General features: G+C 41.9%; 1 protein-coding gene across 2 annotated transcripts in view; it reads left to right on the top strand.

Moving 5' to 3' along the window:
- The first annotated feature begins 202 nt into the window (after window positions 1-202).
- Tio (zinc finger domain-containing protein tiptop) overlaps window positions 203-16,844 on the top strand; it is a 144,625-nt gene continuing 127,983 nt past the window's right edge. The window contains exons 1-2 of one of the 2 annotated variants that reach the window (XM_076774904.1): window positions 203-320; window positions 1,172-1,881. Coding sequence is in view for 1 of the 2 variants with exons in the window: in XM_076774906.1 (XP_076631021.1) it covers window positions 1,842-1,881 (40 nt within the window). In the remaining variant the exon portion in view is untranslated. Of the gene's footprint in view, window positions 321-840; window positions 1,882-16,844 lie in introns of those variants that run through there. The other variant, XM_076774906.1, reaches the window with a different exon arrangement.

Here is a 16,844-nt window from a genome sequence, read left to right as displayed (position 1 = left end):
CCACCCGCGATTTTCGGGGACCGATTCGCTTCGTTTTCGCCAAGTGACCGGCTCTCGGTACGCGTCGGGAACGCGTACGCGAACGCGAGTGTGCAGTGGAAGAAGGAACGGGCCGAGAAGATAGAAAGAGCGCGGTAGAGGCAGAGCGGAGCAAGGAAGAAGCGGACAAGCGAGGAAACGAGAACGAGTGGAGGAGTCGAGAGGGAAAGAGGACTACTACTCCTCGGTCCCCCCACCACGCGGCCTGCCGCCGCGACGCCAGTCCGTAGTCAGTCAGCGCTGGACCGCCGCCCGCTCGATTTCGCGATCCACGAACGACGGTAGCCACCACTTCCACCTCCACCTCCTCCTCCATCTCCGCTTCTTTTCTCTATACCTTGTTCAAGTTCTCGTTCTCTCGGCCCCTGCCCCAACGTTCTTTTTTCTCTTTCTCTCTCTCTTTCTCTCTCTCTTTCTCACTCTCTCTCTCTCTCTCTCTCTCTCTCTCCGTCGCTCCCTCTCTCCCTTCGTATCTATCTGTCTATCGGTCTATCAGCCTCTCTCTTTCTCGATCTCTTTTGTACCAACTCAGTTCCCGTTCACCCTTGCGCGTTTCAATCGGTCTCCCAGGTATACGCGTACATAGACGTGGTCGCGCACCGCTCCCACCCCCTTCTAACCTCCCTTTTTCACTCGCTTTCTTCCATTTTCCTTCTCTCGAGCGAGCTTTCGGTAGCTCCGTACGTACGCACGTAAGTACGTACGGCGGAGTGTCGTGCGCGCGTCTCGAGTGGATGCAAGGCGTCGTTGAGAGGCACGCGTCCCAAACGGACAAGTTATCGCGCGATTATCGGGATCCTCGATCCTCGGTCCTCGGAAGAGGATCGGATCCTCCAGATCAGCGATTCGTTCCTCCATCTTCGTGGGTATACAATCGAGTGTCGCGCGATCTAGATCCACCGGCCATCACCACGAAAGTGCGCTTCATTTCGTCCGAAAAGTGTCGAGAATCGAGATCCGTGCCGCGGGACTTGGATCATCCAACCCCCCCAGCTTACGCGCGCTAGGAGGAACGAATTGCCTCTGGAGCGTGCCGGTGTCCCCCTCGCGACGCGCGAATTTCATTTAAAAAAGAAAAAAATAAAACCATGCGCGAACGCGTTTCTCATGTTTTCTCTTGAATCATCCGTAGGTGCAGTATACCCGATGCAAACGATGTTCGTCCGAGCGGGCCTGCGTTTCTACGTTTCCAAACAGTGAAGCGTTCACGCAACCTGCATACCGTGCCTCGAAAGATACAAAAGTGATACGCATTACGTATATAAATATATATATAAATATATTGGTGATTATATCGTCCGAGAGTGAGTTGTACACACGACCCGTGCGTGGATCATGAAAACTGGAGGATTCTAGCGACCGTTTAAAGTGCGATCAGTGCGATACCGGCAAAATCTAATCTCGATCATCGAGAAAACCGCGAAACCTTCTGCCCGATTCCGTATACGATAGCCTGTAATAGTGTTTTCACGGTTAGTTGACGCGCGTGCACCGATGTAGGTGCAGCTCTCCTACCAGAGAAACAAGAACGACGATAACGACGATGGCTGGAACACCGACGACATACCGATCCCCCGTGATCGCGATGAGGTAGTGCTCGTCGGACACGTGCAAGTGGGTGACTGTTGTGCGCGGAGGTGGGAAACTGCGAAACAGTTTCCCGCGGAAGATCTGACGCAGGATCTTCGACCGAGAATTTTCGACACACGACCGTCACATGTTTCGGATCCGTTCTAAAGCTGCGTCTAAGGAGAGAAGACCTGGAGGCCACACAGATAATCGAGCATCCCCGCAGGACGCAGATGCCCCGAAGGAAACAGCACGCTCCGCAACGTATGAAATGTGAGTCGAAACAAGCAACATTTATCGCTGTTATCGAGGTGAAAATCGTCCTCCGACCGATTTAACGGTAACGTCGCGTTTTAATATTTTCACGCGATAGTCGAAACGGAAAAGAAAAAAAATAGATGTCAAACTGTTTACAATCCTATGCGTTTGGCACCTCGTTGGCACGAGACGTTGACCTTCCATCGTTGTTGTTTTTGTCGACTGCATAACGTGCCGGGACCACGTGTATAGCACGGCGCTCGATGGCCACGCTTCATTTTCCGAGTAATTCTAACGAATTTTACGAGTACGCGTCCATACGACCGACGAAACGGCATTTTCAACGCGCACCAACTTCGCTAAGAGATAAATTTCATCGATTCCCAGACGCGTCTACGCTAGTCTCGTTGCTCGCGATCGACAACAACATTATTTATTCCCGCGACGCGGTTCAAAGGATTTCAGCGGGCACACAAGTTATCCGCGACGCGCCGTATTAAACTCTCTTACGCGTTGGTTAAACTAACGCAACTTCCATCGAGTTTGTAGGAAATTTCAACGATCTTGCGGAATGCTGTTCGCTGAAATTATCGCGATAAACTACCTCTCGTATCCGTGGAACACGGGGGGAGGGGGTGCTTTGGATGTATTTGCGCGGAAATGACATAAATTGTTATCGAACGATAGGGATTGGAAAAAAATTGCGGGGAAACGCGCCTTGAAAATTTTCGACTTTATTTCGAATTTATTAGTTACGCGTTTGAATATTAACGAATATTGCTTGCGCAAGAGACGTGATTATTCAATTAATTCGCTGAGATTGTAAAGAAACGAAAGGGAATGTAAAAGAAAAAAAATTGATTGGTTCGTTACGAGATTTTTGACGATCGAAAAACGTTTTGAAATGTTCTGCGGGAAAACGTGGTCGACGGGGAGAATTTCGTGACGGCTAACAGAAAAACAGCCGTCGAACGGCAAGATGATTCCGTGCGTTTGAAAGTTTGATGCGCGCCATGCTGCTTTTCCCACGTGGGGAAGCCATGAGGCGTAAACAAACTCGGCCCTGGTAGAGGACGCCATCTTGGTGAAGTTCTGCCGGAAACATTTACAATTCACTCAACTTGCCCTACCGAAACTCGGCCAAGCGCCGATAAATCTCGTTGTGCGCGCGCGCGGATGCCCGCCGCGTACATAAATCCACGGCAGTCTACGGAGTTTCGGCGCCGTAAACGCCACAGTTTTTCGCCAGCTTCCGCGGTGGTAGACCAGCCGGAGCTTCCGAACGAATTCGGCCTCCACGATCTCGTTTTTACTGCGAAAACCAACGCGGGACTTCGCGTTTCTCGATCGCGCGAACGTTTTCTTCTTCATTTAATTATCCGGAGCACGTCAACGATCGTCGATAGTTACAGAAATTGTCCAAGTACTCTTAAAACTCTAGGCTTTGTTCGGAAAACGATCATGACTCGAAAAATTTTCAAGTATTTTGGTATATTTTGTAGGACGTCAGATTTACTTCATTCAGGAAATATGTTTACAGTTTGAGCATCTCGATAGTGTACACATCCGTGTGAGATAAATAGTATTTATCTATGTTTAATTTTTACCGAATACGTACCCATTTTGAACGATATTTGTTTAAACAGATTGTATAGGGTGTTTTATAATTTTTATATATTTATGGTTGTGTTCCAATTGCGATTGAAATATTATGTGGCCGTCTTGTCATCTCCGCCAGGCTTAATTCTATAGAATTAATCCGATTTACCGAGAAAAGAGTACAACAGTGATATTTGTGATATGTCAACCCATTCATATGAGCAGAATTATGGCTCTGTCGGAGCAAAACTGAGAATCAATACGCTTGGGCACGGAAAATCAACCTCGGACCTAATCTTTCGATATGTTGGGTCGTCCTATAGGTTTGTGCCGCTCGACATTCTCAAATTGACGAGAATAAAATTTGTAATTTAGTAGGAAACAAACGAAATTTGTCAGTTCAGGGGATTTCCAATATTTTACACAATTCATAGAAATTTCAAACAAATATAAATATTTTTATTAACGTATAATAAAACCGAACCTTCCCTAATCTGTTTAATAATTGAAAATAAGAAATGGTGCGTATACAACGATCTCCAGGCTTATTAGTGAGTAAACAATTTGAAAATGTCAGCGTTTTAAGGAACAGCGTTGAACTACATTTTAATACAAAATCAAAGAAGTTTTGTACCGATGATATAATCACGATATCTTTGCCAAAAGAAAGGGTGAGAGTTATCAAACGAGGAGGGCATTACTGTTTTTTATCATATTCCATAATATATTTGAAACATTGCTTCATATTGTAGTACAAAACTCGGCACGAACATATGAGACGACCTAATATTTCGATTAATTAATCGGTTGTACCTAATTCAATTTTATACACAGCTCCATAATAACACAAATTTAAATTGGATATAGCAAAATATGTACATATGATATTACGTATGTAATCAAGTAATTCTAATATCGAGAAGGAAATAATACGATTAATTGAATCATCGGATCCATACTTTTATAATTTAGACAGTGGAAAATTGAATTTCTTCTAAGGTATCTAAGTGTCAGCCGAAGATTAACGAGGCTTATTAAACGTGAACATTTGATCTGTTAATGGTTGTTTCATTAAAATGTTTAAATGGCAAGGTCATTTGTTCCGAGCTGCTTGGGAAGTCTTCTTTTATTCCAAGCTATCATAGCGATCTTAGTCGTGATCAAAGCATGGACTTCTTTTCAGTTTCTAAAGCGAAGCATTGATCGAAGTTATTTCTATTAATTGTAATAATAATATCTTCGTATGTACGAAATTAACCCTTAACTGGTACGATACTTTACTGTGACCTTTCACCCACACACTATAATTATAACATTATTGCGTAAATTGTACTATTGGAAATAAAATGAAAATTATATTCTCTTCAACATTAGATTTACGAACGTTAATTACACATATTTTTATTGAAAGCCGTCACGTTGACGGTTAGATTTAAATGTGTGCTTTTTTTTAATTAGCATATAGGTTCGTATCGTTGCATCAATTAAATTCAACGTAAATTGTCAACAAATAATATCTACGGCTTCTGTAACTTTCGAGTATGGAATCTAAAACCCGTTTAAATCTGGCGTTACAATACAAGTTTAATTACAGTAAAATTGGACTAATCATACGATACCTAAAAATTACTCTCGGATGAATTTTCATCCCTGGTGCCCATCGAGGGCTAAGAAAATTTGATTTACGTACAACGGATAAAAATGTTAGCTTTCGCTCGCCATTTCGTCGGTTTAAAAATCCGCCAGTAAATTCTAGTTTACGAATACGTAAAACATACACGCGAATTGGCTCACGAACGATTCTAAAATTCGTATCGGTGGATAAATTTTTCCCCCTGGACTGTAGCATGCGTCGCGTTTCTAAATGAAATAAATATATAAAAGCGACGCGCGATGAAGCCATCAGCGAAAGTAGACGCGAATAGGTCGCGGATCAACAACCTACGCTTTGCGAATCGAGCAGCGCGGCTTGGGCTAATTTCTCTGTTTAATTTATGATGTCTCGGTGAAAGGATCCGAGAAACACGCCGATTCGCACGAATCGATCTCTCGTCTATCGAGGATACGTTCGTGCTGTGATTGCTACCTCGAGGAAGTTAATTAGCAATATATTACCGGGAAAAGATTGCCGTTGGAGGCTGATCCTACCCGTTGCTAAAAAATTCTTGGATAAAACGTCGAATTCGATTCGATCCGCGCGCGAATGGAAAACGTTAACCCGCCGGGGTCCCTGGGTAACCGCGTAGCATTAATTTACGTCCTGTTTGGATAACGCGGACCGAACGAGATTCGTCGAAAGAATCGAACTTCGGACGGCGAGAATTATTTATCGTTCGTCCTATCGAGTCGAGGAACGACGGGCGATTTCGAGATCGCGTTAGTCTAACGCGCGGACTATTTATCAGAAAATTCGTAGCCGTGGCGCAACAGGTGCAGTTTGGTGGTATCTTCGCCGGGCCGATATCCGAAAAATCAAACTCGTCTGTAACTCGATCTCGCGTATCTCGTCGATCGGAGGCCGCGGTCGGGGCTGTCGCGTTCCTGCATACGTTCTCCGGCACGATAAGGAGAAAGCAGCGACGCCGTGGCCGCCACGTACGGGCGGGAGATTTGCCTGGTGGATCGCCGATAACACTAACGCCGGAACTATAGGTTTCTGTTCGATTACTTTCGAAGGGAAGCGAATTTACTGTTCGAAACGGCACCAGAGAGCTACTGGCGCGCTAATTATAAAACATCGCTGGAATAGCCGCGGAGGACACGAATCGGGGGTTGGCCACCGTTTCGCCGTTGCGTTTATCCACGACTATGCGTGATCCACGGCTCCATTCATAAACCAGAAAGAGTACTTTGAGCCCGCGCACGCGTGTCCAAACGGTCGCCGTCCGTCTTTGCTACCGGATATTTTCGGCGGTCCGGAATTATAAAGCCAGCGCCTCCGCCGCGTCGCCGTGTCCGCGAACGTCGCGACTATTCGGCAAAACCGGGATAACCGGATGACGGAAATGATTGATTCGTCGACAGACGAGTCTCATTTATTCAATGCCAAAGTTCTCCGGTTTCGATTATATTTAGAACGCGATTTCTGCGCGAGAATCGATGTTTATACCGCTCCGTTCTGCGGTTTTATTTATTTGTTCGTTCGGAAGGGTAACAACCCTATTGTTTCGAAACATTTTCATTAACCGGAAACAAAGATATCTATAATTCCTAGGTTTATATTGGAACTTATCTTTCTTAACACTAGGATACGCCTTTTAATACATTCGTTTTTAATTGCTTCGCATCAAACGTTGTCTTGTTTTGATATAATTTCTATAGGAAAAAGCTCAGCAATGCGATTAAAATAATTTCACAGATATAAATTGGAAAATATAAAAATTTTCGCTCGTAATTGCGTCATTATTGATCACGAATTATTGATAATCGCCTCGTCGAAGCAGTTCTAGGAATTCGTAGGAATGACATCGCGAACAATATCGGGGGTAAAAGTAGCGAACATTAGCGAGGGACCACTGTACTTCTGATCCCAGAATAAGCAATGCGATATATCGCTTACAGTATAATCTAGATCAGTTAAACAATTTTATCGACAGCCATTACTGTAAGTTAGAAGTGTTAAAAGTGTTAACGTATTTAATTTGTTGTGGAAGCGAAATTATATTCGCGTATTCTAGAACGAGTAAACGTATGGAGGAGTTGTTAAAGCTAAAGGATTCTTTTTAAATCAAAGCAAAGGTGCTTGATTGAATCGGGTGACGTGATCGAAATGGTAACAATATGTGTAATGTGTAGAGCGATAGAAAATTTATTATCCTAGGTTACGCCTAGATCGTAGATACTGTAGATAAATTTTAATGGCGTATTATTGAATGTATTAGAGTAATTACATGTAGCGTATCGAGTGCGAGTGATCCTCGTGGCATTTAGAAATGTTAAGATCGAGCCTATTGATTGCGCACCATATTGCGAATCTATTATTGTCGCATAAAGTGGATGGTTAACACTGGCTAGATTATCTACAAGATCATTTACTTTATAATACAAATTATTAAAAGCAATGGCGTAAATTGGAGACGAAATAGTTTAATCGAACTATTTATCCAATTTCGATGTGTTTCAAGTTTTCTTGTGAAACAAAAATTTTGCAAATCGAAAAACATCCAGTTGTTTATCAGTTCGTTAAAATAGTCTTCAAAATAAGGTCTGATATCACGTATCAACAGTTAAACGACAAAAGAGATGGAGGCATACGATACCACGGATATTAATTGACAATTAATTTTACAATGAACGTACAATACTTTTTAAACTTCTTACACATCTTGCAGGATCTGTTACATTTATATAGTATACGATCGCAATATCGTTGGAACCCTACTAGTTTTAATTTCAAATATTAATTATTTGTTTATTGGATATGAAAGGTAGTCGAAATAACTTTCTCCCACAAAATCGTATATTTCAAGCTCTCTGCATGCTCGTGTATAGCCATAAGAGATAATATTGTACAACAATAATATTATCCACCCCTTATTTAATCACAAAAACGCCTTTACGGAGTAAAATAAAAGCGTTCGATAGCGTAAGCGCTCAAATCGCTAAAAGTTAAAACGAAGCCACGATTTAACAGTTTCGTGATTAGTTTCAATGCTACAAAAAAATTAAATGTTGTCCAGCTTATCAGCGTTACGGAACACCGTGCGTCGTTGCCCGTAAAATTTGCAACATTTAGAAGATCGTTGACGTCGAGATCGCAAACGATCTCTCAGGGTCCAGGACGTCGAGAAGCATTAAATCGTCCGGTTTAACCGTGACGATTGTTTTTCAAAGAGACCTCGAACGAACACGAAACTGGAAACACGTTTTTTCCTCCGATTTTACCTGACAGGAGATCCTGCAAAAAATTTACGGCGTCTTGCGTCGTTCGGGAAAGGACGCTGCAGGACGTGCAGCCCGATGGATACCTGCTCTACTGGCAAAGAGAAATTTCGCTGGCAATCATAGTAAAAACCTTTTGGTGACCCGTGGCGAGCAAACACCCATTGCGCAAAACTTTCACCTCAAACAATGCCGACGCATTTTTGGGTCTCGAAGGCTCGCTCTCCCACCGCCATAAATCCTTCAACCCCGTGGAAAAAGCGGCGCGACCTTCGGACGCAAGCTTCGGGACACGAAACACGGAGTGCCTGCATATGCTTGAACAACGAAAACCGTCCAGGATGGTTCTCAGTGTCGAACGATCCCCGAGATGCGCCCCGAGCACGAAAAGAAAATCGTTCTGTCGCCCGGGGGGGAGGGAAAAAAATATTTCCACGAAACCGGTGATAGATGAACGACAAATGTAAAATCGCCTTCGACGCGTAACAAATTATTCATGCGTGAAAGATTCGGGGCCGAGGTTTCCGCGTTGTGTTCGCTGTACATCGAATCAGCTTTCTAATCGGCTTCCATTATTTCCGGTGACCATGATTTACACGCGATATCGCATCGACGAGCAAATATGCCAAAAGCAGTATATCTGAAGATAAATGAGACTTCGCGGACGAACCTCGACGTGTACGTTTTGTAATCTTTTGCCGCAACGATATTTCTCGACTAACATTCGAATTCGCTCGTATGCAAATGGTAAGCATGATAGATGCCGTGGGTCTAGGAGAATACGTATTGCAGAAATAGATATTTTACAAGTTTCATTGCATCGCGCGGCGTAGGGTCACTGGAACGCCGCGGATACTTGACGTTTCTAACGTTCGTCGAGGCTGTCTCACGACCGTGGACGATGGATGGATTTGTTCCAGACCTTTCAATTCCTCGATTATACGTGTGCGTATATATGGGACAGAGTTGGGCAATTTTTGCAAATAAAGAATATAAATTTGAGTCATTAGTAAACTAGCTTTTGCTCCTGGCTCGCTCGCCTGGATATCGATTTTAAAAATCCGCTAATGGATTCTGGTTTACGAACGAAACGTAAAACGAAAGTTAGTTGACGAACGGATCTAACATTTTTATTCATTATCCCGTAAATAAAATTTGCCCAACTCTGATACAGACCATCGAGTACGTACTAGAGCATTTATTGGAGCAAGGACGACCTGGATCTTTACTTACGACACAAGTAAGTTGGATCTGGTACAAAATGCTCTTCCTGTACGTCTTTGTCGTTTGAAATATGTACCTATATCCATGATTAAAGAAACTGCTAAAATTTTAAGGCGAGAGCGGGGAATTTATATCTTTTTAAAAATTAAGGGACAACAACAATGATCAGATCGACGAGATTAGTACTTTGAAGCATTTTAACGTGGAACGTTAAAATTTAAAACGTTCAAGCTGCATCGTTGAAATGCTCGAACCGACTTTTACTTCGGCGCAAACATTAATACTCATAATTTTTAATACTGTGCTTTAAAAATGTCTTTTTAATTTTAACCATTTCTACTCCGAGCACGCCTTTCACGGCCAGTTAATCTTTCATAATCTACGCAAAGTATGCCTGTCATAACCGCCAAAGTGTATACTAATATTGCCAATTTATTTTCTTACACTTTGTAAGAAATGACAGGTATTTATTCGCATTCTAATATCCTTGTAGTTCACATCCACAGCACAAAAATAAGTAGAAGTCGTTGGTCGACTGTCAAGCAGAAAAGTCAGAGTACAAATTAATTAAAAGACACGCCGTTTGAGCACCGTGCAGGGAAGTTGAACGAATGATCGGCCATGCCTCGGTGATCTGACATAAATTTTTTCCATAATATTACGAAGATAGAAGACAGTGTAGCTTCTTCGCGTCCAACCATTGTTTCGTACCCGAAATAAATAGTTTCCATCAAGTTTTCAAGTCTGTCGTTTTAAAATAAACAAAGTTTACAAAGCGATTCTAATATAATAACATATGATAAAGCTAAATTATACAAATGTACGAAATGCACCGACAGAACGATTAACTCAGAACTGTGTTAACCTTTAATGAGCACCATGGGTGAAAATTCACCAGAGAGAAATTTTGTTTCTTTCTCGTGACGTGAGAAATTTGCATATATTGTTGCCTGTACACGAATGTTTCTATTTTTTTAAACTTATGTTTTAATTAAATATTTTTCAATTTAAAAAATTGTTCTATAACCTTATTTTTTATTGTAATTTTAATGGGTACAATGTATCGTTTTATTGGTTGAATTTTGATGTATTTAATTTTTCTACAGATAAAGTTGTCTTTTAAAAAGAGTATAATTTTCATTTTATTTCCAATATTATATCTATAGAGCGTGGATGAAGTACCAGTTAAGGGTCAAATACAAACCAAACGCTTCCCGTGCCAGTAATTTGAAAGATTTTTTAAAACTAAAATTTACAGCTAACAAAATGAACGATGCATAATATTTGGAAAAGATAGAATATTTATTGGTACGAAAATCTTGTCGTTTTCCTGGACGTTCGAGTAGTATTCGTAATTCCAAATACAGTCGACGCGTTAACATCAAAATATACATCAATGCCAGAGAAACTAAACAAGTGCAGGGGTTCAAAAAGGTAAAATAGAATCGTGCAACAAAGTGTCCATTAAAATGTAGCACGAATGGGAACATCGATCTACGCTAAAATAATCTATGTATATTTATTAAAAACAGAGGGGCATTCAAAAATAGTATTTGTCACTGTACAACTGGTGGTTGCGCAAAGTGGTCCCAGTAGCAATGCGTGAATTGCAACAATATGAATAAATTGCTGTTGGAAAGAGAAAGTGAGCACGGCGAGAAATAATGCTCGAAAGATTGCTGCCTCGGAGACGAATCATCGGTTGAATATTTCAGTGACTCAGAATTAACGGAAAGACTGGTTGACAACCTGCGCCGACGAAAAGAATCAGGTTTTCTCAGCGATTCCTCCTTAATGTTCGCTGATTCAGGGTCCGCGACGCGAACGTTAGCGAGGGAGGCACTGTTTCCGAAATCTTTTCATTTCGTTTCACGCATTTCCTTAAGAGTCTTTTTCGAGGATTTAATAGATTATTATTATGGAAAATAACGTTATGTATTTTTTGTATACAACCATTTTTTATATTTGTATTATAGTCTTATCTTTTGTTTTCTTTTATTGGTATTTCTCAGTTTATTTACATTGCTATCATGAAAAGTATATAATTTATTTTACATTTCTAATTCTTGCAAGTGTATGTATGGGACTCATACATTGCATCATTGGATTGCATACATGGTATCATTTTAGAGGAAGTTTGGTTAGTCCTACGTACGAACATTTAATCACCAGTCCAAAATAAGAATGGCAATTTCTTAACCCTTGGCACTGGTATGTCACCATATAATCGCCATCCTACATTTTATTATTATATACATATTTACATTAGTATTTTACATTCTAGGGATGAAAGTTTTTTCCTCTTTTGTCCTGGCTAATTGGTTTTGTTCCCGAGGCCATTTGTTCATAAAAGGAATCATCAAAAAAGAATAAAAAATACAATTGTTATACAAGATTGTGTTTTCGAGGGGAATATTAGAACTGTATTTCATACATTCATGAAGGTTGGTAATAAAAAATATACTGAAGCCTCATATTTTATGTAGTACAGTTCCTGTGTGTCCTATGTATCCCTTCAAATTTAGAAGTCAGTTTTATTTATTTGTTAAATGTTTTGAAAAATCAAAATTTATATACACATATTATATAGATTTTCACTGTTCAAGAGGGGGCGAGATGCAGAGTAAATTTGTGTATTTTTCTAATTTTTTTTACTAAACCGCCAAGTTAAATTGTAATATGTTCCTATAAAAATGTTTTCATTTTGATTTTGATTGGTAGCCTTCTCAAATATAAATACGAGTGCAAAAGGTTAATAATGTTTTAATTGCTTTGCGTCAAACGTCTTGCTTGGTACAATTTCTATTGGAAAAGATTCAGCAATCCGATTAAAATAATTTCATAGTCATAAATTGGAAAATAAAAACATTTTATTTTTGTTTAGTCGGTGATTCGTTCGTAATTGCGTCCTTAATGATTACGAATTATAGATAATTGCCTCGTCGAAGCAGTTCTAGGAATTGGGGGCATAGATCGGGGACGACTCTGCGAACGATATCGAGGGACCCGGTGTGACCGGAGGTGGGATCGCGTCGATTTACCGGAAACGTCGAAGCATCGTCGAGCACGCGGGCCTCGTATTCGCATATTCGCGCACGGAATGAATGATTTAACGGGAAGGGAGTACATACATAGTTTTCATCGCGTTAGAGGCGAGCACGGGCGCGCATCGCTCGGCTCCGCGTCCTCTCACCCTATTTTCGATGCTCGTAAAACCGGCGTCGCTGTATCCGACTGATCCGTCTCCCGATTTATACACGGGAGACGAGGCGGCCCGTCGGTGCACGGAACCTAGCGCCTGCTGCCGGATCTTTCTCCGCGCCATTCTCTAAGCGGCGCTAATAAATTAACCGGGGAAAAAGACAGCGGGTACGACAGATGCCCGATGGCTGCCATAAAGGAACAGGCTAGAGAGGTTAGCGGGCGGTGGCAGCACATCAAAGCGTATCCGTACCGTCTACTCGATGCGGTACCGTTGTTTTATGTTTACCAGGACCCGTCGGGAGGGGGGGAATTTGTTGCACCACGGCGCGTTCGGCTGACAAACAGTCGAGTGAGATATATATCGCGGGTCCATACTCCGAAATAAATCCGCGCCGCGCGGCTATTCTTATATAGAGATACCGCTGACTCGATGCTCGCTGGCGAAATAAATCAGCCGAAATAGCAGCTAAGACGGTTGTTCGCGTCGAGCGTGTGGCGATCCTCGAATATCGACGCGGATCCGCCCGGATTTATATTCCCCGCGGGCAGGGTTGGCGGCGAGGGGCTGTGGTTAAAGGGAGAAAAGAAGCGTCGTCGTTGCGGGCTCGCGGGGGCTGCGAGACGAGATCGGAATCGTTCGTCGCGGTGGAAGAGCCGGGTGGTTTTTTTTTTTACGAATTCCTTTTTCGATTTTCTTTCCGCCACGGCGTTGATCGGGCCGTTGGAGAACGCGCAACGGCGTGTCCTCGCGGCGGCGACACGTCGTGCCACTCGAAAACGAACTACCGCCGCGCCGCGCGGCGTCGAACGTGCCGGCACGCTTAAGTGACTTTCGGTGTTTGGCCTTTGCGCGCGGCGAGAGCCTTTTGCCTTTGCGACAACGCTCGCTTTGCGGCCACGCTCGCGGGACAGCCGGGCGGAGGCGGTAGTGCGTTTGACCTCTTCCTCCTCCTCCTCCTTCTCCCTCTCTCGGTCTCTCTCTCTCTTTTTCTCTCTCTCGGCCATTCCCTGCACGCACCGGGCAAACCCCGACCGTCCTACGCCGGGTTTTGCTTTTCTTCCCTTCCACGGACCTCCCTCGGGATATCTGCTTACCTGTGTAACCGCCGCGAGTTCTCCGACCGTGCGGATAACTAAATCGCTAACATGAACGCGACGCCAAAGCACGAAACGCGAACGACGCGAACCTCAGGGTCGGCCGGGTGAAAGGGCGAAGATAGGTTCGCCCGAGGGTGCGGCGAACGAAGACGTACTCGAAGAAGGAAGGTGGGGGAGGCGGACGACACGGTCCGTGGCTCACTCTGAGCGGGAGCCGCGAACGCCGCTGTTCGTCGCTGGCCGCCGCGAGGTAAACTCGATGGACCGGGCACGATGGCCACCTCGCGTTGGATTTCACCCACGATACGACGCGCACCGGCCCCTACGTTTCTTTCCGGTATGTTTTTTCGTCCGGAGGACTCGCGACGCGTTGAATATGCATGAGGAAAGGCGAACGATTGTCCCGCGCATCGAAGCCGGAGGTTGTCCATCGCGACACGCTCCGTGCGTCACTTTTGACGCACGGGGAATAAGAACAATTTGCGGTGGAACGAGATAACGGAGCGCGTTATTGTTCGACAGGGGAGAAGAATAGGGGCTAGAAGTTCCTATTTTGAGAAAACATAAAAAATGACTAGGAAATAATATAATTACTTTTTTCACTCCTGACTAATTAATTGTTTAAACTTAATATATTGCGACAAGGTTTTCATAGAAACTCGTTTTTTTGTGATTAGTCGAAGTGGAACTTCTTACCCCGTAATCGGGTAAGTTGTTACTAAGCAATAAGTGTTAGTTTCTAATGAGACATTTTATTCTACCGGAAGTGGTTAAAATGATTTATAATTAACTTAAATAAACATTTATTTCCATTGCATTATACATTTCTTCAAGTATCTATCGTTCTAATATTTTTGGTACAAATAAGTTAATCGTAATTATCGGTAGTTTCACTGTTAACGAACGTAGAATAAAAATTAAAAAGCTTATAACATTCATGAATTCTATTTAAATTTATTGCCTTTAACGTTTCGAGTCGAGATTTAATTGCTTTGATTCCATAATGAAAAAAACTGTAGCACTCAAAGTGTTAATATTTCGGTAGAAATTTAGCGATCCATGACTCTGTCAATGAAATGCAAAGAACCCACTCCAGCTGCACTCGTGCAACCCCACTCTAATACGGAGCTTCCGCCGTGTTTCACCGTGCGTCGCAAATTCTCCTTTTTTCCCCAGTTTATAAAATATCAATAAACGTTGTTTTTAGTGCCGAATAGTCGGAATTTACTTTCGTCCGTAAAAATTACTTTTTAATCTAGTCTTCAAACATTGAAGAATTCGATCAAAATTCATCGTCTTTTTGTGTCAAAATTGTCTACTGAACAAACATACAGTGTTTTCTTTCAAATTCGAATACCTTCTACATCGACTGTACATTCACTTGCTTATCAGTCGATGTGTCCGCCTACGTAAATTAAGCTTAAAAATTTAAAAGTAAAAATTTAACTTATAGTATTGGTATCGTATTACAAAATCAAAAAAATTTCATTTTATTCTTTAAACCGTAGCATAGTTACTGACATTAAAAAAAGAAGGGTCGGAAGTAAAAATTATAAGACGAAATTCTCTGGATCGCGTCTTATAAACAGACGATATTTTAGTTTCATGATTTGTGTTTGAAATTAACGCAAGTTAGACAATATACTTTATTGCTTCGTAAACATTCGGTGTTTACACTTCTGTCGTGTTTTATAGCTCCTTTAGTACTGCGTTAAAGCGACATATTTACATAGGAAGAAGCAGATCTTATACGTGATAATTTTCTGGAATCGTTTCGTACTGTATTGGTTAATTTATATATCATCCAATTAATTACAAAATCCCATTTGTAAAGTACAGTTTAATATTGGGTTCTTCAATAAGTTCGTACCGTCTATTAATATCAACGAATTATGTATTATTTTAAAAAATGAGGTACAAGTATGAATTATATAGTCATTTTTGCTGTTTCCAACCCCTTTCCAACCTAATTCACGGGTTGTTTGACGAAGATCCTGTAAAATTAATGCTTGCAATTAATCTTCGCTAAACGCGGACGGTCGTCCTGAACGTGTCTCGTCAGAGACATCAAAATTGCCGTCCTGGAAACGCGCAAACCATTTTCGAGCTGTTCTCTTTGCAATGGAATCTTCTCCATAAACGGTACATATGTTTCGAGTAGCTTGGGGCGCGGTACAACCTTGATTAAACTTGCATAACAGAAGGTATCGAGAATGTTTGCGTTTATAAACTAGACATTCTATAGTTCTAAATTTAAAAAAAAATCTAAAGAAAATTCAAACTCACAGAATTTATAATAAAACGAACATTCAATTTTGTTCTGACTCTAACTACCCGTGAGAAAAGAAATTGCAGAAACTTATTCAACAACCCATCTGAGTAGTAATTGTATCGCACGTTCGGTTACAAATTATGTCCAAACTTCTGTAAGCCTCGAGTACAAGGTATCAATAAGCTCCTTCAGAGATTAATTTCGTAACGTTAATCTTCGATAAACTGATCGAGCAATGGATAATTGCGCTGGTTTCCACTGTCTTTTCAAAATAAACAAACGTATTTTTATTCGTTAATTTTATACTCGTTCGATCTTTTACACATGCAACGATTTCGTATTGAAATATGAATCGTTATTAACCCCTGACTGGAAAAACATAATGACAACTTTCCGTTCCACGATAGTTTGATGATGTATGAAAGTAAACTTTTTATTAGATACATAAATAGAAAGTATAGTGGTCTGATCTCGTGTCCGAATATTATTGAACAGTTGTGTGATTGAGGGGATTAATCCCGTGAATAAATAAATAAATAAATAAAGGTGGTAGCGGGCATTGTCGTATCGAGGATCGGTTGACCAGGTTTGGACGCTTCGATATAGGTCCATTGCTATAACCACCTTGAAACTGTCGTGTGACGGAAAGTCGATGGTACGTCGCAGGCTGCGAGGGAGAGTCTCGAAAAATGTCAGACCG

Source organism: Colletes latitarsis, chromosome 10 (assembly GCF_051014445.1).
Source record: "Colletes latitarsis isolate SP2378_abdomen chromosome 10, iyColLati1, whole genome shotgun sequence".
NCBI lineage: Eukaryota > Metazoa > Arthropoda > Insecta > Hymenoptera > Colletidae > Colletes > Colletes latitarsis.
Note: the sequence above shows the minus strand (reverse complement) of the source record. Positions and strands in the feature narration are given on the sequence as shown.